At 40.9% G+C, this 26,177-nt stretch overlaps 1 protein-coding gene across 3 annotated transcripts in view; it reads right to left on the reverse strand.

Annotated features, from left to right (window-relative positions):
• Window positions 1–3,029: 3,029 nt before the first annotated feature.
• The window catches only part of MAP7D1 (MAP7 domain containing 1), a 72,131-nt gene continuing 48,983 nt past the window's right edge, over window positions 3,030–26,177 (reverse strand). Inside the window, exons 10-18 of one of the 3 annotated variants that reach the window (XM_075195454.1) lie at window positions 25,870–26,168; window positions 24,462–24,681; window positions 22,931–23,123; window positions 18,350–18,454; window positions 16,773–16,817; window positions 16,513–16,576; window positions 16,264–16,363; window positions 14,503–14,717; window positions 3,030–4,583 (exon numbers count right to left, since the gene is read on the reverse strand). In XM_075195454.1, the coding sequence (XP_075051555.1) occupies window positions 4,444–4,583; window positions 14,503–14,717; window positions 16,264–16,363; window positions 16,513–16,576; window positions 16,773–16,817; window positions 18,350–18,454; window positions 22,931–23,123; window positions 24,462–24,681; window positions 25,870–26,168 (1,381 nt within the window). In that variant the 3' untranslated portion in view covers window positions 3,030–4,443. Of the gene's footprint in view, window positions 4,584–9,292; window positions 9,849–14,502; window positions 14,718–16,263; window positions 16,364–16,512; window positions 16,577–16,772; window positions 16,818–18,349; window positions 18,455–22,930; window positions 23,124–24,461; window positions 24,682–25,869; window positions 26,172–26,177 lie in introns of those variants that run through there. The other 2 variants (XM_075195452.1, XM_075195455.1) reach the window with 2 other exon arrangements.

A 26,177-nucleotide genomic window follows, 5' to 3' on the forward strand; every position in this document is an offset into this window, starting at 1 on the left:
GCGCCGCACACAGTACAAACAGTAGACTATACAGTAGACTATACAGGATAGAACAGTACAGAACATTAAACACAAAGTACCAATACTTCAGAAACTCCGGGTGGGCAGATACAGTAGACACGGAGCAAAAGAGCAGGTATGGAGACTGGAGGGAAGAGGGCCCTGCTCATTCGAGATTACATCCTAAGGGAGGATAAACAAAGTCAGGTAAAAAAGGGAGCCAGTGAAGCAAAGGGGAGAGAGAGAGGGGTCAGGGGAGGATGAGTGTGGAGGATGAGCAGAAGAGATGAGAGGTTAAGTGGATGGTTGGTAGGCCTTAAGGAACAGGTGGGTTTTAAGTGCCCGTTTAAAGGAGCGCAGATTGGGAGAGAGACGGATGGAGCGAGGGAGGTCGTTCCAGTGAAGGGGAGTAGCACGGGAGAAGTCTTGGATTCAAGAGTGGGAAGAGGTGGTCAGTGTGGAGGAGAGGCGGCGATCATTGGCCGAGCGGTCAGGAGTGTGAATGGAGAGGAGGTTAGAGATATAAGGGGCAGTAGACTGGGAGAGAGCCTTGTAAGTGGTGGTAAGGAGTTTAAAAAGGATTCTGTAGGGGAAGGGGAGCCAGTGTAAGGCGAGACAGAGAGGAGAGGCGGAGGAGGAGCGGCGCGAGAGGAAGATGAGTCTTGCAGCCGCATTGAGTATAGAGCAGAGGGGGGCAAGGTGGGAGTGGGGGAGGCCAGTAAAGAGAAGGTTGCAGTAATCGAGGTGGGAGATGATGAGAGCATGAATGATAGTTTTGGTGGCATCTTGAGAGAGGAAGGGACGGATGCGGGCAATGTTACGGTGTTGGAAGCAACAAGCTTGGGCAAGGGATTGAATGTGGGGGGCAAAAGAGAGAGAGGAGTCAAGAGTGACACCCAGGCAGCGGAGTTGGGTGACAGAGGAAATAGTGGAGTTATTAACAACGATAGAGAGGTCGTGGTGGGATGGGAGTCTGGGCGGGGGAAAAGCGATGAGTTCAGTTTTTGAGATGTTAATTTTAAGAAAGCGAAAGGACATCCAGGAGGAGATGGCTGAGAGGCAGTCAGTTACACGAGAGAGGAGGGAGGAGGAAAGATCAGGAGAAGAGATGTAGAGTTGAATATCATCAGCATACAGGTGATACTGAAGACCGAACGAGGAGATGAGAGCACCAAGGGAGGAAGTATAGAGCGAGAAGAGTAGAGGGCAGAGAACAGAGCCCTGAGGGACTCCTACTGGGAGAGGGGAGGGGGTAGAGGAAGAACCAGACGTGGATACTGAGAAGGAGCGGTTAGCAAGATATGAGAACCAGGCATGGACAGAACCACAGAGGCCAAGAGAGAGAAGAGTTTGCAGTAGGAGGGGGTGGTCCACGGTGTCAAAGGCCGCTGAGAGGTCAAGGAGAATAAGTATGGAGAAGTGACCTTTGGATTTAGCTCCCTCTCTTCCAATGCCTGTTGTCACCTTGCTCACCTCTTTAACCTTTCTCTCTCCACTGGTATCTTCCCCTCGGCCTTCAAGCATGCTCTCATCTCTCCTATTCTTCCCTTGACCCTTCCTCTCTCTCCATTTATCGCCCCATGTCTCTGCTTCCAAAATTTTTGAGCAACTTGTCTTCAATCGTCAAATCCACTTTCTTTCTTCCCACTGTCTTTTTGACCCTCCCCAGTCTGGCTTCTGTCCCCTTCACTCAACTGAAACTGCCCTCACTAAAGTAACAAATGACTTGATTTACCCCTCATATCCAGTTCCTCACCAAATCCTGCCACTTCTGCCTCCGTAACATTACGAAAATCCATCCCTTCCTCTCACAGGAAGCAACCAAAATCCTGGTCCATTCACTCATTTCTCATTGACTATTGCAACCTTCTTCTCACTGGTCTTCCTCACTATCGCACTTCTAACCTTCAATCCATACAGAATGCTGCAGCTAGGCTCATCTTCCTCTCCCACCGCACCTCTTCCAATTCTACTCTGCGTAAATCCCTTCATTGGCTCCCTATCCATTTCAGAATTCAATTCAAACTCCTTACCCTCACTTACAAAGCCCTTACCAACACTTCTCCCCCTTATATTCTGACCTTTTCTCGAGGTACATACCTACCCGTCCACTGCGCCTTCTCCTATGCTCGCCTCCAAGACTTCTGCCGTGCTGCCCCTAATCGCTGGAATTTCCTACCCCATCTGACTCAACTCTCCCCAACCTTCAGTCCTTCAAACGCTCACTCAAAATTCACCTTTTCAAGCTCGCCTATCCTACCACCTCTTCTCCTATCTAAATTTTTTCTCCCAGGTGGTCCTACTGTCTCTCACCACCGCTCCCTTTTGAATGTAAGCCCTTGCGGGCAGGGTCCTCTCTAACCATTGTACCATGTCTGTCTCTTGTCCCTCGTATGTCCTGTCACGTCATTTGTTGCACTCTGTGTGAGTCCCCATAGCATTACTCTCACTCATCTGTGCTGCGGACATATATAACCTAATCTATTTTTTACTTGCTTCTGTATCCGGCGCTACGGAATCTGTTGCGCCTTATAAATAAATAAATAATAATTTAAGTGAAATCGATCTGCGCATGCCCAGATCTGCAGCATTAAGCATGTGTGAATGTTTGAAATAGTCTCACTCACCCTTTCAAATGATTTACGTACATTTGCAACATAGTAATATCGCACATTAGCAATGCTATTGTCTTTTTTAAAATGTTATGTGTGTGTTGTCTAGTTCCTACACGGTTGCATATATTTGCATTGCAGTTGTGTTTTAAAAGCTTATGACTGTCTTGTGTCAGCAAATTCTGTAGCGCTTTACAATTGAAAACAAACACAGTAATAAAACAATAATGGATAATACAGACAGAGATGTAAGAAGGCCCTGCTAGCAACCATACAATCTATGGGCTAATGAGAATGCTACATATGGCAAAGGTAAAAAGTGTCTATGTCGTCTACTATTTATGCCTATGTAGAAGCATAATATTTGTAATGCCATTCTGTTTTTAAAGTTTGCTTTTTTTGTAAGAAAATGTCTAATTTCATGTCATGCTTTTTTTTGGTATTTTACAGAAACTTTGTGATTAATTATCATGAATAGATCCATGTTTGTTGTAAGTATGTCTATAATGTCCAAGGAGACCCAAATATCTGCAAGTCATTAGGTAATATGTATACTTTTTTTTATCCATCCATCTTTTTCAGATGTAGCCAGACATGGGCATGGGTCCAGCAGAAAATCTGGAGGAGGACGGGCATCATCCCTTCGAAACCAGCAACTGGTACATCATCAATACCCCAGGGAGCATGGCTTCAGCCTCTTTGGGATGTCAGATGCTCAGGTGGTCCATCACTATCAGCTTCCACCTTATATAATCATGGTGCATTGTGCAGAGTGACCTAGAGCATTTGCGCAACATCCCAATAAGCAATATGGCTACTTACCAAATTCTTGAAGGTGTTGCACTTCTGTGCATCTTGATCCTTCTAGATCACAGTGGGTGTTGCAACAGGAATGTCCCACGCCACCTTCAGTCGTGTAGTGAAGGTTGTGCAAAGGGCTTTCATTTTGTACATCCAGCACTTCATCTATCTGCCTCTTGATGAGGACTCCTTTGCGCGTATAAAGTGGCAGTCTGCCACCATAGACATGTTTCCGTATAGGGGCAGTAGCTGGTAGACATGCAGCCCTGGTCCTATCATGTGGGAATGCTGCTGTTTACTCAAATAGAAAGCATTTTCTCTCGATCAATATCAGGGTATATGTGATGCATCTCTTCAGATTCAATATCTGGTTGCTAGATGGACGGGGAGCACCCATGACACCTTTGCCTTCAGACAATCATGCATGTGGTGCAGATTACAACAGAGGCAAAGAGGTGCAAGGACACATGGCTATTAAGTACTATATTCTATCACATCATTATATACAATTAGGCCTTTGATGTTCTAAATACATTGGTGTACAATGTAGTAAAACATTAACACTCTTTAGGGCAGATTCAATTCCCCACATTGTTCTTTAGAACAATGCAGCCCGTGCACTATTTCGGTTACTATGTTAATAGCTGCTCACTATTACTGTTACTATGGTAATTTCTCCACAGATTTTTTGCTTGCAGCTCTGTGAGCAGTGAGCAAAAATCTGTGGGGAAATTACCGTAGTAATGGTAATAATGCGCAGTTATTACCATAGTAACGGTAATAGTGCACGGGTTGTATTGTTCTAAAGAACAATGTGGGGAATTGAATCTGCCCCTTTAAATTATGGGGTACTTCTACAATAAAAAGTGTCAAATATTTTACCATGGGACACATTTGGCATTGGAGAAAGAGGTGGAATATTGATACACCCTGCAAAATGGTTGGTTAAGCGTTCCAAGGTAGAATGAATAAGTTAAAAGGTAAAATCGATAAGTGACAGGGTTGGATTCATTTGCACCATACTTTGCGCTTAGGTGGGTATTGCTTTCATAGATTTTGACGTAAAGAAACATCCAGGCCTGAACACGGCCCCTGCTTCCTGTGGCTGCTCTTCTGCATCTGCACCCTCACGGGTGTCCTCCTCTTCCTGCTCACTCTCTGCATCGCCAGCTAACATAGTGGACAAAAAATGAACATCATAAGCATGTATGTTTGTGTCCATAGCATCCATATTTTTGCATCCTATCAGTAGAATTCACACATTAGTCTGTTCACATGTGAAATGTATATTTTTTGGGTGTAATGCGAGTATACTGTATTTGGGGCCATGTACACCAAATAATTAGACAATCTGCATAATGTGCTAACTGCATATCTTTGGCTTCATTGCAATTTTAGCTATGCATCCATTTAAACTCTCCAGGGAATATTCAAAGAAAGTACAGTAATCTTGCATATATGGCCAGATTATCAAATAGGCTGCTTAGGTTGCAGTCTAGGGCACTTGCTTTTGTGGTTTGTTTTGTTTCCAATTGGTAATTTTATTATTAAAAAGGCAATTGGAGCTTTTTAAAAGTTGGACCTATTTACATTATTGCTGGGGGTGTTTATATTTCTTTAGTCAAAACATTAGTTATTTGAATACTTTATGCACGTATTCGGATATGAAATTTGCCTGTGAGGAATAGTAATGTCAATACGGCTCACATCCTGCATTAACTGATCCAGGACAATGCCGTGGTCTCCAGGGTACTGAGGTTCAAGGATGCCATGGGCCCACCACCGGTGCCCCTAGCATGCCTGTGGTGTTCACATAGCTTATACTTAAAGTCTTGCCATCTGTGTCAAATGTTCAAAGTGAATAATGTTGCACTGATATTGTCAAAAACAAGTATATAATACTTGTGCAGACATGCATATAGATATAAATGTATTGACCCCAACGGTCACACAATGCTACACAGCCATAATCATTTTTTATGACTTAAAAAAAAGTTGTAATGTAAGCTTGCTAATATTAAAATCTCTGTATTTATGAAAGTTGTTGGTTTTGGTCTTGCCATGCCTTGAACAATTGTTTGTTTTTCTGTTTTTTTTTTGGGGGGGGGGGGGTATTAGAAAAAGTGTACAAGGTATGCAGAGCACTATATAATAATTTAGATGAAAAAGAAACAAAAAGAAACAAAAAAGAAACAAAAAGAAAGAAAAAAGGACATTAAATGTGTTTGCTTACCGTTTTTTGACCTGTCAGAGACCTCCTACATGGACCTGTCCTGTGATGTCATCCCAAATGCATTGCTTAACTGTGATGGATAGCTGCGGGTTAGTATTGTGCAGCCTATCCACCACCAGCTCAACTACCACTTCCACCTCACGTTGGCTAAAGTTAGCCTGCCTATGCTCTGTTGTGGAAGAGGATTGGCTTGTGCCAGCCATCTCCTCATCAGAAGGCATGATGGAAATGGAAGACAATGATAATAATAAAAATCAAAGACAATCCAACGATCCCAATAGCTTGAATCGCAAAATGGCAGTGCACAACGGTTGCCTCTCCAGCTTAATATAATATCTGCAGAGGCGTTCTCTCCTGCTACTGGTTGTGGGTGAACCCCTAAGCATTGTAACACCCCTAATTGCAAGGTTACAGCTCACTATTGCAATTGAATGACAGGAGACATTAAAGACAGGTGGCATATAATAGAATGGATCCATGACTGACGTGCCTATGCCCACACATGGTTTGAGAGTCAATCAGTGAGTAGAATGTTTAAAAGTCTCATTTATTTGCAAACATCAGGGCAGTATGCTTCTCTCAGGCCAAGCGGCGGTGCAGTACAATGGACTGTTGTTTGGGCCTCAGTATGTAAGAAATGAGAAGATTGCTACAGATAGAGCTACAAACGTGTATGTGCAATGATAGTTCGCCTGCTTAGTGCAGCTCCAGCACCACTGGAAGGACCTCAGGAGGAAGTCACCCCAGCTCCTCTCAAAATTAAGGGGAGAAATTGCAAGGCAAGTGTTCACAATTACAAAAATATTTATAATAAATTCATTAGTTTTATCTATCCAAATTGTAGAAGAGAAAGTAAATGTGGCTTGAAATTATCTTTAGTGGACAAGGCCTGCTATGTAAATGCAATGTTTCAGTATGTTAATGTGCTATTGAAAAAAAGAAAAAAGAAAAACAACATTCACTTTTGGATACTGAAGTTTACAAATAACTCGTAGTCCATATGCATAATGTCATAGAGGTGTATTTATCTAGCAAATGATGAATAATTAACATTTAAACCTTATATCAGACTATGTACTATTAGCACGGTGGCTAAGTGGTTAGCATGTCTGCCTCACAGCACTGGGGTCATGAGTTCGATTCCCGACCATGGCCTTATCTGTGTGGAGTTTATATGTTCTCCCCGTGTTTGCATGGGTTTCCTCCGGGTGCTCCGGTTTCCTCCCACACTCCAAAAACATACTGGTAGGTTAATTGGCTGCAATCAAAAATTTACCCTAGTCTCTCCCTCTCTGTCTGTCTGTGTGTGAGTGTTTGTCTATAGTAGGGAATTTAGACTGTAAGCTCCAATGGGGCAGGGACTGATGTGAGTGAGTTCTCTGTACAGCGCTGCGTAATTAGTGGCGCTATATAAATAAATGATGATGATGATGATTATGTACCAGGTATGTCTATTAAATAACGAGACTGTGACTCCACCTAGTAAACAAAGCAGTCAGAACTGGTTATAACTGCATACAAAGTAACCTTGAACCAGTCTGAACCTGTTGGACAAGCTGCAACACTCTGACATTCAGTTGATTGTGAGTCGCCATTTAGTTTTGTTGTGTTTTCTGTAGGGTGCCGAAAAATGCTAAGTTTAAAAGTTGAACAACGTGTCAATTTGAAATTTTTGGTAAAATTGCACAAAACACCAACAGAATGTTATCAAATGCTTACTATGGCCTATGGGAATGACAGCGTGTCTCGTGCGCGTGTGTTTGAGTGGCACAAAAGATTTAGCAAGGGACGTGAGAATGTGGAAGATGATGAACGCCCTGGATGACCTTGCACTTCAAGAACTGAAGAAAATGTAGAAAAAAAATAATCAGATTGTTTAGAAAGACTGCTGACTCACTGTTCTAATGATAGCTGAATCCGTGAACATTGACAAAGACAGTGTATGGAAAACTTTGCATGAGGATCTTAACGGAAGTTTGTGGAAAGATGGTCTCAAGGGTTCTCACACCAGAGCAAAAAACGCCGCAAGAAATGTTGTGTTGACATTCTGCAGCAACTTGACACAGATCCAAACCTGTTTCATAAAGTAATCACTTGTGATGAGACCTGGATCTTCCAGTACGATCCTGAAACCAAAAGACAGTCAATGCACCAAGAATGAAAAAAGCTTGTCAAACAAGCACTTGTTGCACATTGTTTTTATTCAATATCAAAAGGTGTAATTTTGGAAGAATGGGTTCCAGAAGGCACAACAGTTAATCAGCATTATTATAAGGAAGTTTTGCAAAAGCTGAGAGAAAGTCAGAAAGAAACAGCTGCAACTTTGGAAAAATAGGTTCTTTCTTCACCAGGACAATGCGCCTGCTCACACAGCACTTTCTGTGAAGCAGCTTTTGACCAACAAACTCATTACTACACTTGAACATCGTCCAAATTCGCCCGATTTAGCACCTTGCGATTTTTATCTTTTCCCAAAAGATAAATCAGTGCTTAAAGGGACACATTTTGAGTCAGTTGATGCTGTAAGGAAGTAAACAGCAGATATGTTGAAACAAGTGACAGAAATTGATTTGCTCCCTGCCTTCGACCAGTGGAAAACAAGACTACAGCGATGTATTCGTGCAAATGGGGAGTATATTAAAGGGAACAAACATTAAATTTGTAATACCAATAAATAAAGGTGATTTATTTAATCAGTCTCGTTATTTAATAGACATACCTCGTATGTATGTGTGAGAGAAAGAAAACAGTTATTATAAAGCCAAAGAGTCATATTTCTTCGTAACAGAACGCTGCCGCCTCCACTGACAGGAGGGCCAGGATGAGGTCTTTTTCCCACCCTAGCGGGCAGAATCAATGGCACCATCATGGGAGGGCCCACTGATAATAATGGTGGTGCAGGAGGAAACAGTGGATAAGATGGAGGAGGCAGGTACAACACAGGCCCCTGCAGAACAACGCAAGTATCTTTATTGAATAATCTAATATAACATTAATAATTTTGCTTTGCAGCATAAAAATGTATTAGAAGTCCTTTGTTTCAGGCCAAGCAAAGTTTGCTATTCTAGAGTTATCTGACTTCAGGGTCCTAATAAGTATTTGCCCTTAGGTACAGCAAAGTCCCAGTAATATATCTGCCTCTACATGTCGCTCCAAAATGCAGTCCTCCAACTACTGTGTTCAGAATAAGAGAATTGCAGAGAATTTCTGTTAAAGTAGCACCTCTGATCTCTGCTGAGCTAGAGCAATGTGGAATCAAACTACTGTGAGAAAACTAAGATATGTTCGCAGAATACACACGTTTGAGGTGGAAGAACCCCCAACACACGTGAACATGGTCATCTGCACGTCTTAAAACAATGTGCTCATGACCATAGACAAGATTTTATTGCCATCATTTACAACAAGAAAAAAACACATGTAAAAAATGAACAGCAGCAATGCATAAACATAAAACACACAAGTATGGGCGGAGATCTCAGGCAGCATAAGCCAGTAATGGCACATACATGGGAGACAGATGTACATGGGAGATCTGCTGCAAATCACCTCATCATTTATAGAACATTAATGAAGAAAATCAAGGTAATTATACACAGTTTGCTTAGTGCAGTCATCCATAAAAACAGTCAATTTGTCACAACTGTTGATGTAACACTGTGAGGTTTTATTTACAGAATTCACATACAGCATTGTACTCAACAGTCTCTTCTCATTAAATAGCTACATAATTAAGAATCAGGAAGCTCATTCACACATTTTCAGCCATGGCTGGGTTATTCCACTTTATGCTCTTTTTTTTGTTGTTTGTTTCTTCCCTCTTTTCATTGTGAACTAAACCTTGTCAGTTTCATTTTAATATAAGGTGCATGTTAAAAAGAAAAACACAAGAATTATAATAACACTAAGAAGCATCCAGTATTCATCAGTGGTGGATAGATTGTAGCACTGGTAAAGTTTGTCCCGGTTGCAACCACATGGTATTGTGAATAACGTTTTCATTTCAACTCTTATTGTCATTTGGTTCATGATGCCACCGCCAGTGGAAATCATGGTGGGTTCATGAAAACAGCAGAAAGGTTAAAAAAAATAGGGCATCTGCCCAAAGAGCTTCTGTTTTTTCCTCCTTAAATCAATGACATCTCCAAGCACTTTTAGCCAACAGAAGTTCAAAAACAATGCTGCAAATAGTTACAGGACTTCTGTGGGGAAAATAAAAGATACAACAGAGAATTAGTACAATTGTAAACACCACATAACTATGATGATAATATTCCTAGGCAACAAAATGGTTTCTGATATTAAAGAGTTGACAATTTGTGACAAGAGTTTTCAGTGATGTCCAATAAAAACGGTATGATAGGAGTCACTGCTGGGCAGGGTTACTCCGGTCCACACAACAGCAGAGGTGTGATGTTTGGAGAAAGCTGGCCCAGGAGAGAGCATAGTGTAGTCAACAGCTCAGGACATAGCTTGAAGGCTGCCTGAGTAGCATGCTAGCTCTCGGGTCAGCTTCTTCTACAAGTTACGCTCTATAATTGTGTGGGATGAAGGAAGACTCCCTGGAAGCTTGCGGACAACATGCTCTCTCCCTGATGAACATGGTTCCAGGGGAATCCAGATTTTTTTTTTGTTGCTTACTACATAGTGCACAAAGCAGTGTGTACCAAAGCAAAATAATAATGGTAGACATCAATGAGTAAGACTGCAAAGATTCAGGATATAAATGCTGGCAATGAGTAGCCCTGCTCTGAGGGTAATGGGCCACATCACACACTTGACACATGTATGTACATAGACACACAGAGCAGGACAAAGCCAACATTGTGAAAAGTGTAGTATGATGACCGTTTCACTCAATCTGGGAACTTGTATATCTGCCAAAGATCAGAAAACCGCACTTAAGAACAGCACTTAGAAATGTATATACGGTTTATTATGGTTCTGTGCACATATGATATTATTTGAAACTCATATATTCTAATCAGCATAATGCTATTAAAACTGCTTATTCTTTTGTTATCAAATCAGTAGCTAAGATGATGTAATTTATGATATCTTAAAGTAATGTTGTAAATAAAAAACAAGAAAATTAATCCACAAGTAAAACAGATTTTCTAATGACTAACCAGAACATCTTGTCATACAAAATCACAAATCACATCATGCCAACACCACATCAAAAAAGCACCACCAGTGCATAGTATGATGTGGCAAGCTCTGCAGAATGATAGGAAGCACCAAAAATTGCCGGACTTCTGTAATAATTAGAAGGTGCATAATAAGAGGATTTATATACTTACGTTAAATCCGTTTCTCTGATTTCGTCTGGGGGACACTGCTTACCATGGGGTTGTGGAGGGCAGCACGGGGAGTTGGCACCTAGCTAGTTAATCTTTAGCACTGCTGACAGACCCCTCCCCTCTAAAATCCCCCCGCCTCTTCCTCCTCAGTTTATTTGAAAAGCCCCAAGGAGATAGGACAATCAACCAAGAGCATACAGAGGAAAGGCAGAAGGGAGGAATCACAGTGTCCCCCAGACGGAATCAGAGAAACGGATTTAACGTAAGTATATAAATCCTCTTTTCTCTTTCATCCAGTCTGGGGGACACTGCTTACCATGGGGACATTCTAAAGCAGCCCCCTAAGGGTGAAACCGCTCCAAAAGCCCCGCTCGTAGAGCGCTACGAGCGAAATTTGCATCCGCGGATGCGAATACATTCAATTGATAGAATTTGGTAAATGTGTGGACAGAAGACCAGGTGGCTGCCCTGCAAAGCTGGTCAGCAGAAGCCCCATTTCTTGCTGCCCATGACGCCCCTACCGATCTGGTGGAATGGGCCGTAAGTCTCTCCGGCACAGGACGGTTAGCCTTTATGTAAGCTTGATTAATGGTTGCCGTAATCCACCTTGCAATGGACTGTTTTGAGGCTGGCCAGCCTCTTTTATTAGAATCATAAAGAACAAACAGAGAATTTGTTTGTCTAATCTGAGAAGTTCTTTTAACATAAATGCGGAGAGCCCTAACCACATCTAACTTTTCCATAGACTGCAGATCAGACTGAGAAGTAGATGGAAAAACCGGAACTACAGACGTCCCCCCACTGGCGCCCCCTCCTGCAGAATAGAGTGGTCATCAGGACGCAGGCTTCTCCTGGGTCTTGGAGGCCTGGCGCCTAGCTGCAAACGAGGATCTTCCCCTGACAGAGGAGCCTCGAGCATTTGGTTGTCTACCTCTAAAGGACTGTCCTCTAGGAAAGGAGGTCCTCCGAAAGGGCTGATGAAAGGAGCTGACCCGAGGGTTCCGGCCCCTACTAGAGAATACCGGCAAGGAAGTGCTTTTGCCCCCTGTTGCCTGTGAGATCATAGTATCCAATTCTGGGCCGAACAAACCTGCTGCTGAAAAAGGAATGGTCTCAACGGACTTTTTTGATTCCGCATCTCCTTCCCAGGATTTCAGCCATAACGTCCTTCTAGCTGAAATAGATGCAGCCTGAATAGAGGAGGACACAGCCGCTGTGTTCTGGGCCGCCTCATAAAGGTACCCCGATGCCTCTTTCAAATGCAAGGCCAGGGGAAGTAAATCAGAGTCCTGTAAGGCCTCTGCCAGTTGGTCAGCCCATGCTTCCATGGCTCTAGCAACCCAAGCTGAAGCAAATGTGGGTCTAAAGGAAGAACCCGCAGCCACAAATATAGATTTCAGCTGGGATTCCACTCTGCGATCATTGGCATCCTGCAGAGTTGCTGAACCTGGGGCTGGTAGTAAAGTGTGTTTGGCCAAACGGGCTACTGTAATATCCACTTTTGGAATACTCTCCCAGCGAGCCACATCTTCCTCCTGCAACGGATACAGGGAAGAGAACCTTCTGAGAACAGAGAACCGTCTATCAGGCTTTTTCCAGGCTCCCTCTGCAATATCTCTGAGTTCTACAGAAGGGGGAAAACGGATATCCTTCCTTTTGGCCTTCTTAAAGAGACTTCTGTCTCTAGGAGTAGGATCATCCGGTTCTGGGAGGTCCAACGCTTGTCTTACCGCTAAAACCAAATCATCAATAAATTGGCTTTTAGTGTTTTCTTCCTGTTCCGAAAGGTTGAACCTGGTCAGGATCAGAATTTATTTCCCCCTCCTCTTCTGAAAACCCCTCAGAGTCTGAAAGGACCATAAGGGTATTAGCGGATCTAGGCCGCTTCCTTTAAGCAGGCGGGATGTTTGGGGATTCAAGTAACTGGTTTAATTTATCCAAACCCTTAATAAATGCTGCGGACCATGCTGGTTCTGTGGGAACAGGGGCCTGGTCCGTAATCAATGAGGAAGGTCCTGGTATAGACGTTCCATTAGAACCTGAGGTAGCCGGGAGGCCCACAGGAGTACTAGCATTATTAACCACAGAGGCTGCCACACTAGATAGCAACTGATTGGATTGTAAAACCATCTGTGCTAAAGAGAAAACCGACTGTGTCAGGGAGGCCACCCAGGCCGGTTCCTCCGTCGGTGGGGCTGAAATATGCTGGGTTAGCGCAGGAGGGCCCCTGCTTCGCAGACAGAGCAGAGCGCCAACGGGTCTTTCTGCCCACAAGGTAATTTAACATTACATCTTGAACATGTGAAATATTTTGCTATAGGGCCCTTTCCTTTATCTGTCATTTTTATAAAGGAAGGCACACCAATCACACAGACTTAAATTGTTAGATTTAGCTGTAGAGAGAAAGGTTGTAGAGAGAATAGTAGGAAAAAACAAGTAATCAACTAATCTTGTCATAAAAGTTGTACTTGTAATTTTTTTAAACACAATATAATATTTAGGCAAGTAGGAGAACTACAATATAATCCCTACTAGCCCACTTTGTAGTACAGTAATATGTGTTTAAATAATTCAGATACTTCCCGGGCTTCTCCTTGGCGCTAGAAGACCGGGATAAACCATCTCTCTCTGGAAGGCGGGGGAGCTCTATGTCTTAGCTCCCCCCCTTCTGATAATGCTGTCTCTGCAGCTGTTTCGTTTGTCTTGTATAAAAAATAAAATTGGTAAGTGGCAGAGTAGTGGAGACCTCAGAAGTTGAGGTCTCCGCAGCGGTTAGCACCCGATGTCCCCTCCTATGTATGAGGGGGGATCTTGGTATGGCCCCCTTCTTCTGCTCGTCTCCTCCGCGGATCCAAGATGGCCGCCGGCGTTTTGTAATCTCCAATAACCGGCGCTCTATGCCTGCAGTGGCAGCGCCGGTTATCGGGGAGGCTCCAGGAGTGACAGCGGTCTGGTGAGACCGCTTGTCACTCACTATTCAGGCACCCCATTCTTCTCTCCCTGTCAGTGACAGCCTCTGGCTCTCATCTGACAGGGAAGTGCCTGCGCTGCTCTGTTGTGAGTGTGTTCTCTATAATAGAACACACTCCCAGTCTGCCACCTATAAAAAAGTTAAAATGAATAAAATAAAATTAAAGTGAAAAAAAAAATAAAAAAAATACATGCAGTAAGCTAGAACACTGCCCAACTCCATGGGCACCTAAAAAAAACTGAGGAGGAAGAGGCGGGGGGATTGTAGAGGGGAGGGGTCTGTCAGCAGTGCTAAAGATTAACTAGCTAGGTGCCAACTCCCCGTGCTCCCCTCCACAACCCCATGGTAAGCAGTGTTCCCCAGACTGGATGAAAGAGAAATTTAATTTGCTAAATGGAGAAAATGACAGGTTGTGCTTTCTCACGATCTTACTCAAAACCAAGTTCTCTCAGATTTTAAAGAAATCTATGTTTTTATAATTCTTCATACACAAACGGCATACACTCATACAATATTTTAATCATAACAACAATGCCCCATTTTCACTACACAAATATACATGACTGATTAATGCTGCATTACCTGTTACTTGAGAGGGCTGGACAGTGGCCTTCTTGATGAAAGCATCCTTGCCCCCAAAAGCAATAATGGGATCTCCAGGTGGAATAACCTTTTCTCCATTAGAACTGCTGATTTCAGACAGAGTTATCACCTCCTCAAATGCAGGGGATGAATCTTTAGAGAAGCCATTTTCCTGTTTTGAAGGTTGCACTCCGTTCACTATAGACTCAGGCATCCTAAATGAAATAACAGAAAATGTATTAACCGTTTATTAGAATATAGCTCTCCAAATTATTTTTTGCATTATAGTTTAGACCGGTGTTTCTTAAACCTGGTCTCAGGATCCCTAACCGTGCACGTTTTCCATATCTCCTTGTTTAGCACAGGTGTATTCATAATGACTGACACATTGCAACAAAATCATAGGTGGTATAATTTCTTCCCTTGTCAGCTGGAAAACCTGCACTGGTAGGGGGGGCCTGATGGCTGGGTTTGAGAAACACTGGTCTTAACATGACATACGTGTATGATATTTGTAACACCATAATTACTGGAAAGTATTTAATAAATAACTATATGTCTGTGTTTACATAAGCATGCAGCCTCATCCACCTTACTTTACCACCTTCTTCTGTGTTGAATAGGGTTAACACTTTGTGGGATTGGCTGATCTTAATAAATTGATATCTTGATAATATGTAAAAATTATGAAAAACCTACATTTAAGCTGTTTAATAAAGATTTCAAAGGAGGGGAAAAAATTACAACTTACAATATGATGGCCATTTGTTCCCCTGATACTATAGGCTGTTACGCTTAATACTATAGGAAACCACATCAGTGTCTATAAAGTGGGTCTCATGTACATACAGTCGCAATTTTATGATTTGATCCTATTCTAAACACATTAAATTACAACCAATTAATTCAATACTCATGAGTCACTGGTTACTAGTAGTCCATGCTTGTCGACTTTTAAATTTTTTTCCACCGGGATCTGGAGGGCAGAAGGGGGCAGGATGGGACCAGCACGTCATTTGGCCCCACCCAGAGACGAAATTGCCAGTTTACCGCGATGCCAAAATTATGCGATTCCGCACAAATTGCGTCACTAAGGCTTACATCCTGCTCGCTTCACTAGCAATTGGGCAGGATGCCGGAGAACTGCCTGCTCTCCCGGGAGTCTGGGAGACCTACCTGGAATTCGCAAGTCTACTGGACATTCCGGGAGGGTAGGCAAGTATATAGAAGTCTCAGTATGAGTTCTCATTAGTATTGCGACAGCCCACAAAATGGCTGTGTAAATGACAGATGCACTTTTGTCCAATTGCTTCTGTTCTAAAATAGAAATACATTTACACAGTGACCTTTTCATATTGGTTTCCAAAACTAAAGTGGTAGGGGAATCTCTGTTTTCCTTCCTACTAGATGCCACTAGTAGGGAAAATGTCTCTCGCCAAAAGTGGGGTACAGATAAAAATGTAAATACACTTTAAAAAATAGTTGACAAGATAAACTAGTGGTTTTACATGTGCAAAGTACTCATAACACATTATATGTTCATGCGGGAGTGCATGCTGATTGGCGTGATATTCCTTTAGTTGAAAAAAATTAATATCAAAGCATTGGATCAACAATATTTTTACCAATTTAAATCGACCCCATTGCAATTTTTAAAATTAACAAACAAGAGGATACATAGAGAGATGGTACAAGAGGAGTTGCTGGAGGCCACTTTCTTGTTAGAAACATTAACAGTGAAATGTCTGAGCTTGCACTTACCCTTGAGGTATGTCGGATGCTGCCATCTTGTCTTGTATCCTCACCACTTTCTTCTCCGGAAGCTCAATCTTCATGATTATTTCTGAAGGTACCGCTTCATCTGCAACCCACAGAATACAATTACTCATGAACATAGGTGTGGAATAGACCTTCTGAATGACATCAAAGGCAAATTGAGGAGAACTAGGAAAAAGAAGAATATGGGTTGTTTGTTTTAAACATCAACACTAATTTTAGTTTTTTAATTACCTTTGCTGGGAATAGACTCCTGTTTGGTCTCTTTTCCGTTCAGTGTTTGCTTATCCTCCTTTTTCTGCAAAGATAAAGCACACATTATACATTGTCTACCAAACTGACAACTAATAAACAACCAGCTGTTTGAAGAGGTGTTGAGAAAACTTTTCACTGATCACCCATATATTGTCCTCTCTGCTCTTTGCACTTTAAATATTCTATTCCTTTCTGCACTGTTTTAAATACTTATTGAACAGACAGGTTACTGTACTCACTGAAGCATCGGATTTTCTTGTCCTTTTCATTATTTCTTCCAGGCGCTGAAATATGTAAGTGTCAAGGGTCAATATTCTAATGTAAATGTTATATTATTACTAACACATGACAAACAAAAAAAATGGAGCAAGATGTTGTCATGAGCGATATTTATAATAATGCTACTATATTTAAAACCTGACAAATGACATCAATATTTACTGAACACAGGTTAAATTAGTCTTGTTACTACTTGGGAAAGTGGAATACATGTGTTGAGAGTAGCAGTCGGTGCAGGGCACAGAGGAGGTTTGAAGTTTGTATTTTATTCTGGTGCTGTTTAACGTGTTGTAGGGTAACATATTTGGTTTGCTAATGTTATTAAAATGTTGGGTCAATTAGTATGAAACTGACCATTTTGGCCAAACAGTTCTGTATTTTGCAACTCGTGCTCTTTGGGACAGAGACCTCTTTTGTGTACTCTATGAATTCTTGAACCTTTTGTCGTTCCATGTATGCGTGTCATATGTTGTAAGGTGCTTTATACACTGAGTGGTCCTGTAAAAGCTACTACATCCATACATAACTTGACACATGTATTAAACAAATTATAGGCTAACCTGTAAGCATGGTTACAAAGAACCATCATCAGTATATAAGATATACAGAAGAAGAATATTCTGATGATGGTTTTCCTTTTAGTTTAACTTTTTTATGCAAAGTAGCAGTAGTATGGTGTACACAATACACCAGTAGCACCCTCTAGTGGCCAGATCATTCTATTTTCACTAGATGAGAATTCTCTACCACAACGGTTTCATCAAATGATATTAACCATCATGATAATTTGGCTGGTTGGATATGTACTTTATATATATTTGTTTCACAAGAGAGATCATTGTAAACTCCCTCTAAAGTTATCATTAGAATGGGGTCAGAACGTATAATGTAAGGAAGTTGTTGTATAGTAAAAATATGTCCATTTTAAAGAAAAAAAATATTATCATTATTATACTGAACTGAAGTCTTGGATGTCTAATGTAAGCAGTACATTACATGAGCATTCATCAATTGAGATTGCCTATCAAGTTTAAAAACTAATACTACCAGTCATTTCATGGATTCATAATGCTGTCACAATGCTGTCATTTGAGAGGCCTGTGCGAGTCCCAGTAAATGGACCTGCAGTTGGGGAGCAGTGCATGAAGACTTTTGGAAAGTACTCGGAAAATGCGCATTATAAGCACACAGGCTGCAATGTTAAATGCAACAACCAACATTGGGTCGGTTTAGTTAGATGCAAAAACCACACTGCACTGCAAGCAGTGGCAAGTGCAGATAGTTATTTTTTGTATGCAAGTCAAATACTACATGATCTTGCATGCTGCAAACACATAGTGGCCAACTCTACTGTTATTCTGCATTTTAAAGTTGGGGTAGGCCACACCCTCCTCTCTCTAAATCATGTTGTGTATTTTACAATCCACCCCCCTGTATGACAATATGCCTTGTCCTAGTGCAGATTTTACATCCAGTAACTAAATTGTGCTATTGTGAAACAATAATACGAGCACAAAGCATCGGCCATGAAAGTTACCTTTTTCCGTTCCAGGCGCTCCTGCTCTTCTCTCTGGAAATGCTGTTCTCTCTCCAACCTCTGCTTTTCGGCTTCTTCCCGAGCCTTGGCTTCTGCTTCTTCTTTCTGTAAGAATAGTCATATTTGGTAAGGGACATACATTCCAAGAATGTTCTGTAAAGTACATAATGGATCAGAGATCCAAAACTTTAACACATCTTTTTTCCCTCACAGCCCAATATTCTATGGATACTAATCGTAAAAAATTTAACAACTGTAATATATGGTAAAAGATTTTTAATTGGTGCACCTAAGAGGACACCATCATCACAATAAAAAAAAAACATAACATTGAGTGTTTAACACACTAGTAACTATAGCTTTATTATATATGAAGACATGATTGAATAACACTGTGTTCATATACTCATTGTGTAAACCTTTAGATGCTACAGCTGCTTACCTCTGCCCACAGTTTCACTGTCTGGTTCTAGGGTAAACGCTCCCTTCAGTTTTGCTGTAAAACTATTAGAATAAGACCACCCAGTTTATGTAAGTTTTCCTAGACCTAAATTGACAGGGTAATCGAAACTATGCAAAATGAATAAAACTGAATTTCTCCTATGTCAAGCCATCTAAATCTCTGAACTGGCCAACCAAGCGGATACATGAGAAATGGTTTGAAGCACTCCCACATGTCTGATTGGTTGACTGGTTAAGGTATTTAAGCTGTGCTATTGTGTTATTTGTGGAGTTTTGCCTCCTTTTTTAAGTAAAGATTGATGAATGAAATTCTGGTGTCTCATGTAGAGGCCCTGAACTGAAAAGCAAGTAGGCACATAATTCCCCTGCAGGTGTCTGGGTAACTAATGAAAGTGACTCCATGGAAAAGTGTTCCAAGACCTCTGTCCATTATACGATAAAATGTTATAAATAAAGTTAAAGTGAACAAAACACACATCTTTCCCACACTTTATATTTTTTTTCTTCTAAAGTACAGCCATAATGTTTGCTGAAAGCATGAGTTTCCCATTCTTACATGGGTTCAATTATCTATCCCATGTGTCATATAGTAAGCACAAAATCTATATTAATTGTTTTAATATACCAGTTCAATACAATCTAGATAGTATTGTTGCTACTTGTAAGAACCCAGCTTTCAATCCAGATCATTACATTCCAGACCTCAGAAATGAGAAAGTAGTGGGATATCTTAAGAATAATACTCATGGGCAATATTGTTCAACAGCTGTGAAAGTTGCAATGCCAGAAGGATAGCTATAGTCAAGTGCATAAAATATAGCCGCAGCAGTCTATGAACCTTTCCCAGAGGAATACATGATTAAAGTATAAACTTTATATTGCTCCATAACAAATTTATCCAATCAATAATGAGAATAAAAGGACTATAAATAATTTAGACTAATGTGCCAGATGCCTACTCTCCGCTATTGGATACAGACTGTCGATGGAACAAACATTGTGGTGGGTGGCATTATGGTGGCCCACAGACACCCATATCTCTAGTATAGACCCTCGCCATATGTGCTGAGGAATTGAAAGCCAAATATAACCATAAAAAAGAAGCGAGTAAAGCAGTGAGGAAGACGAGATGCAGAAGTCAGGGAAGACTGTATACCAAGTCTAATAGTACGCAGTGAACAGTTTTGTCAATGAGGTAAACATGAGACTATGTACACTCTGCGGTAAAACAAATGTAACATTTTATTTCCATGGTAAACACAATCTCAATGTTCAGTTAAGAGAAAAATGCATATAAAATGTCGCATGTACTATTTTAGTTGCATACTCTAGGGAGTACAGAAGTTGCATGTACTATAGAGATTAACAATCTTTATTGTGACAGCCTTTTTTAATCACTCTGTGGTGAGTTTTCCCATATGCAGGATGGACCTTGAACACAGTTTGCACTACTTTTGAACCTGTGTTTGAAAAACCATCAGTGTGCAGTGTCAAGAGTTTCTCATAGAGATCAATGATATTTATCAAAGTTCCAGCCAGGCTGAATGTCATCAGATACTGTCAGATGAAAAATCTCTAGTTTATACACACCCTAGAAGACAAAACACAATCATGATTCATTAACCATGCTATGAAATGAGAGCAGTGCAATGTCTGGTGAGAACAAAATGTAAGCTGCTCTAATAGCAAACTGTTATACACGGAATCAAAACGAGAAACGCGATAAATGGCGCTATGTGGGGAAGCCAAGGCTGCCTCTCTCCTACACTTGCAAGTAATCTGGACTTCTAGTGGCATCCAAAAACCATACCTCTGGATCACTTATTCTATTATCACTACAGATAAACTATTCTAATATTACTTTTTGTACATGTGTTTAGTCTACTTTTGAGAATCATTTGTATTTAAAATACTACACTATTATTGCCCCATTTAGTACCTTTTAGTTCTGTCTGTCTGTATAATACAACTATAATACCGATGTACCATGCACCTCAGTCCATGGATAACCATCAGTCCTGATATTATCATCATTATTGATTTGTAAGACACTAGGCAGTGGGGAAAACTGGACATACATAAAACATGGACATACAAGGTAGACAAAATAAATGCATATATGAATAGGGAGACCCTGGCTCATGAGAGAGCTTAAATTCTAACTGGAAGAGGGCACAGCTAAAACAAGAGGAGCGAAAGTGGCTTACAGTGGAGATTAGGACACAGTGGTGATGGTAGTGTATGTGGGAGTAGCCTAAGCTCTAACAAAGAGATGGGTTTTCACTTACAGAGAATGCATAAAAGATTTGAAGGCTGTGGGAGTCTGATCAGATGTGGTAGGGAACTCCATATGTGTGTAAGGCACATGAGAAGTCTTGTAGGTGGGAGAGATAGTTACCAGAGAAGAAGCGAGGAACAGAACAGATGTAGTTCAAGGACAGCGAGGATAATTTGATATGACACTTGAGATGTATGAAGGAATGGGAGTTGTTGAGGGCTTTGTAGGAAAGTATGAGTAATTTGAATTGGATTCTGGAGGATACGGGAAGCCAGGGTACGGATTTCTAAAGTGGCAGATCAGTCTTGCTGCAGCATTTAAGATGGATTGAAGTGGGGTTAGATGGATGAGGGGAATGACAGATAAGAGGGGGTTGCAGTAGCCAAGATGGGAGATAATGAGAGAGAAGATAAGAGTTTTGGTAGCCTCTTGGATAAGAAAAGGGCATATTCTGGCAATATGTTAGGATAGGATAAGATATCCCTATATCACGCTTTCATTTTGGTATAAAACAGATCATTGAAACAGTTGGCCTACAATCTGTAACATGTGTCACCAAATGTATACTTTCACATTACACTTTCAGAAAAAATATTCATACAAATATTCAAAACCCACCTCTATGGATACTCATGTAACCAAACATGTTTCATATTATAAATAAATATACTTGAATAAGGCTGATCTTTATGTGGGAAAACTATTTTCTCATGAACATCAGACTTTCTATCAGCAAGTCTTCTGAAGAAAGCCTATGGGTATGTTCTCACCTGTAACTTTACATTTGCTAGTGACGTCTTTTATCTGGTGCATGTTCAATGGATCTTCTCTGTAGCTTAAACACTGCTTACAATATTATCAGATTTTTTATCAAATTTGAAGCAGCCCCCTCACCCATCTATCTATCCCTGCTTCAATCCATCTCATTTCAGATCTGACTTATTTCAAGGAGTATAATTCCTCACTAATTTAATACATGCCCAAGATACAGACACGACCAAAGCTCACCAGGGAATATTACAGCCAATATAAAATCTTAGGGGAGTTTAAACTCTAAGGTGGAAAAACAATAGCCGTCACTAGCCTAGTAAGATTAAGAACCTGTCAAATATATTATTTTCTGTCATGGTATAGCAACTTTTACATATGTAAATACAAAAGTGTTTCAAGATACTTTTAAAAATTGGATTGACCTGCATTTAAGTTTCAGTGGTCTTACTGTTATATTTTTCAATGGACAGATATAAATAACAACTGGATAAGGAAGCATCAATAACAACACCATATTCTTTGACTCAAGTGAACCAAAGTATGGTAATAAAGTACATCTTGAAGCCAGTTATAATAGATTCTGCTAATGAACCCAATAAAACAAATGCACAAGACATGTACTTTGAAATAAGTATACACTATAATGTAGTTTTTACTTTGCAGCCTTCTGTTAACATTCAGTAGTATGAAGGAAGAAAGATAATAATGGGAGTGCATCAGTTTTCTATGACGGGACAGAAAATCAAATCTAGTGAATATAAACTGAAATTTAGCAGAATTCCAATAGGGGGCAGAAGAGCAACATCCTTATATTTAAAGCAAAGTTGCATTTACAACTACAGTGTGTTGTGTGCTCTGTTTTTTAAGTCATATGATCGTGGAACAGGACATCCGCATCAATAACTCCTCTGCCCCTGCAGGACAATGCATAATGCAGATTCACATTTAACTGTGTGATTAAAAACATTTGTAATAAGACTGCCTGACGTTGTACAATTGTACGAATGTCTTCTGTATGAATCTTTCCTGTGCTTTATTGGCTACCCAGGGTTTCCTACTTTTTTCCTTACTTGTTTCTGCAGTCTCTCAATTTCCTCTTGCTCAGCTTTGGCTCTTTCTTCAGCATCTTTTCTCTGTTGCTCCTCCTCCCGCTGGCGTCTTTCCTCCTCTTCTAGCTTTCTCTGCTCATCCAGCCGCCGGGCCTCTGCCTCCCTCTGAAGCTTTTCCTCAGCCTCCCTGACAGCGCGCTCTTCTCTTTCTCGTCTGCATAAAGCAAGACTTTTCATTTAGTGACCATGAATGTCAAGGTAAAAAAAAACAAAAAAAACCCCAAAAAACACTAAACACGTAGTGGAGTTGCATATTGAATGGAAAGGAGGCACCCGTGGAAGCAAAGTCTACAGTGTGTATGTAGGTATCAAAAAATGTTAAGCCATGGTGATTGGGGCACTTTAAAAACAATAAATCTCTCACAAAAATGAAATACTCATTGAACAGACCAGTCCCAACCCAGCTCCAGTGAAAACGGTTTCACAGTCCCATTGGTTGTCAGGGTGTAGTACAAGTGATCTGTGCTGCAAACACCGACACTTTTTAATCCTCCACAATTATTCCTGAACAGAGCGACGAGGAAAAAATAACTACTTACTAGTAAAAAGACAACGCACGGAACTAGGTAAGTATTAGCTTTACATTCCCGGGTAGGGGTCTTAACCCTACAGTCCTAACCCCTACCCCTAACTGGTAATGTCAACCTAATACTTACCTGATTCAGTGGTTTGCTACTTTAAATTCGGAACTTTGCAAGTCGCAGCTGTAAGTGACGTCATTTACAACAGTTGCGATCTCCTGTCTTCGGTTTTACTCTCTGGGCTAGATTTACTAAGCTGCGGGTTTGAAAAAGTGGGGATGTTGCCCATAGCATCCAATCAGATTCTAGCTGTCATTTTGTAGAAAGCACTAAATAAACGAAAGCTAGAATCTGATTGGTTGCTATAGGCAACATCCCCACTTTTTCAAACCCGCAGCTTAGTAAATCTAGCCCTCTGTCTTTTTACTAGCAGGTAGTTATTTTTTCTTCATCGCTCTGTTCAGTATAGGAATAATTGTGGAGGATTAAAGAATGTTGGTGTTTACAGCACCGATCACTCGATTACCACTGGGTTGTCATAGGAAAGTGATAGACTGACTGACAGACTATGACATGCCAAGATATGTCTTGTAACAGAGCAGACATCAGTAGTCTAATTATAAAGACATCATTGGAGTATCTTGTTATATGGTTTAGTATGTATGTTTTAAAGTTAATGTATTGACTGTGAAATATGCTTATCTGCGCAAACATATTCAGTTCTATATAATGTATGTATAGTATTTTGTATCCTTTCCATTATAAAATATTTATGTGTTGTAATACATAAATCATGATCCAGGCATATCTGTAGCTGGGCAATGTCTAAGATTTAATTAGAGTACCATTATCCATTTACATAGGTGTGCCAACACTCCTCCACATGCCATTAATAAAAACCCCAACAGAATTACTTGTTTGTGTTTAAAAACCTACTTGGACCTAGTTATTATATCCAGTGAGACACTCACCGTTGTTGTTCCTCTTTCTCCCTCTTCTCCTGCTCCTCTCGCTCTCTCTGCTCTCTAGCCTGCCGCCTTTTCTCTGCAAGCAGGCGGGCAGCTTCCTCTTTATCTGTTGTGCCTGCCATTGGCTTAATTGGAGAGGAGGCTGGGGCAGGGGTGCTCACCGAAATAGAAACATGTGCAGAGGCTGGTGCAGGCGCAGTGTCATTAGAAGGAACTGAAGAATCTGAAAAGCAAACAGAAGGTTTAATTTGAAGGCAAAGTGTGCAGTGTCATCATGATCATATTCCTGAGAATATTAGTTGCAATAAAAAAGGTATGGCATTTGTTCAATTATAATGGCGCCACACTGTCAGCATTGATTACACATTAGACTAGCTTACATGAGCTTGGCGCAAGCAGATTTCAAATCTCCCGCTATGGAGTTTAGCCCTACTAAATCCAATAGCGCTGCTATCCTGGTTGTCGCCTAAACACCCAATGCCGCTGCTGGCCTGGCTGTCAATGGCAGATGATTTATATTGTTATGAGCTTCTCCATATGCGAGTTCATGGATGAACAGAATATACGAAAAGCAGAGAGTTGCACCCGCATAATTAAGTATCAAAAGTATTCAGCCTATTTGGAATTTATATTTTATTTTCCTTACATGGAATCAAAATTGATATATTTAATCTGAAATGAGAAATAATGAAAACAATGATAAAGCTTGTTCCTAATTACAAATTAAAAGAAACAGACAATAACTGGTTATGTAAGTATTCATATCCTATGGTCAAGATGCATCTAAATAAAGCCTGGTGCAATCAGTTGTCTTAAAAGGTCATATTTAATTGATTGAAGCCCACCCTTTTCCAATTAAAGAATAGGGAGAATCCTCCAAATTAGTTGCTATTAATGCTCACGCTTATTTTGCTTGAAAAGTGCAGGCATTCAATGCACCCATCTGACATTACCCTAAATAAAGTAATCGAGGTATCACCAAGCTGCTGTACAAGACTATTATAGAGACACAGGTGGTCCGTTACATCAATTACAAGGCACTACATTTATATAAAAACATAGGAATTTATTATAAGACAGTGTACCTTTAAATGTGGAATTGCTGCAAATAGACTTCCCAAGCTGAACACATATGGAGGCACAGTATTAGCATGTAGTACAGCTTTATGAATTGGAGTGACTTACTGTTGTATGCCACAAAAGACGCATACACAGTGTGTGTCGTATACAGGTTATGTATAGCCATGATACTCAGTATTGTGAGTGAAGGTTCTTGTTAACACTATGCTTTAGAGAAAAGGCCATAGAAACAAAATTGAAGCTAAATGAGGGAGGGGAGGGGGGGGGAGATTTTTTTCCACCATGACAGTGCTGTCAGGTGCGAATAAGGTCCTAGCTGCAGGATACAAACCTATAGTTGGCGTTGTGTTAGGGCCACCTTGTAATGCTTCCTGTGTATTTGTGGTTTCCTCAGGTTTTGGGGCAGGTGATGGTTGCCTCTCCTCAATCTTGTGCTCCACTTTCTTCTCTCTGATCCTGCTGGGGGTTTTCTCCTTTGGCTTCTCTACCTTGGCTTTTGACTTGGGTGTTCCCTGAGCACTCTTTGGGGAAGACGGCTTTGGGGTTAGGGGTGCTGAAGAACCTGGACAAGGAGATGCTGGACGACGAGTAGGGGTAGATGGTGAGGATGGCCGGTTTTTGGACTTCAAACTGCTGAAA

Source organism: Mixophyes fleayi, chromosome 2, assembly GCF_038048845.1.
Source record: "Mixophyes fleayi isolate aMixFle1 chromosome 2, aMixFle1.hap1, whole genome shotgun sequence".
Taxonomy (NCBI): domain Eukaryota; kingdom Metazoa; phylum Chordata; class Amphibia; order Anura; family Limnodynastidae; genus Mixophyes; species Mixophyes fleayi.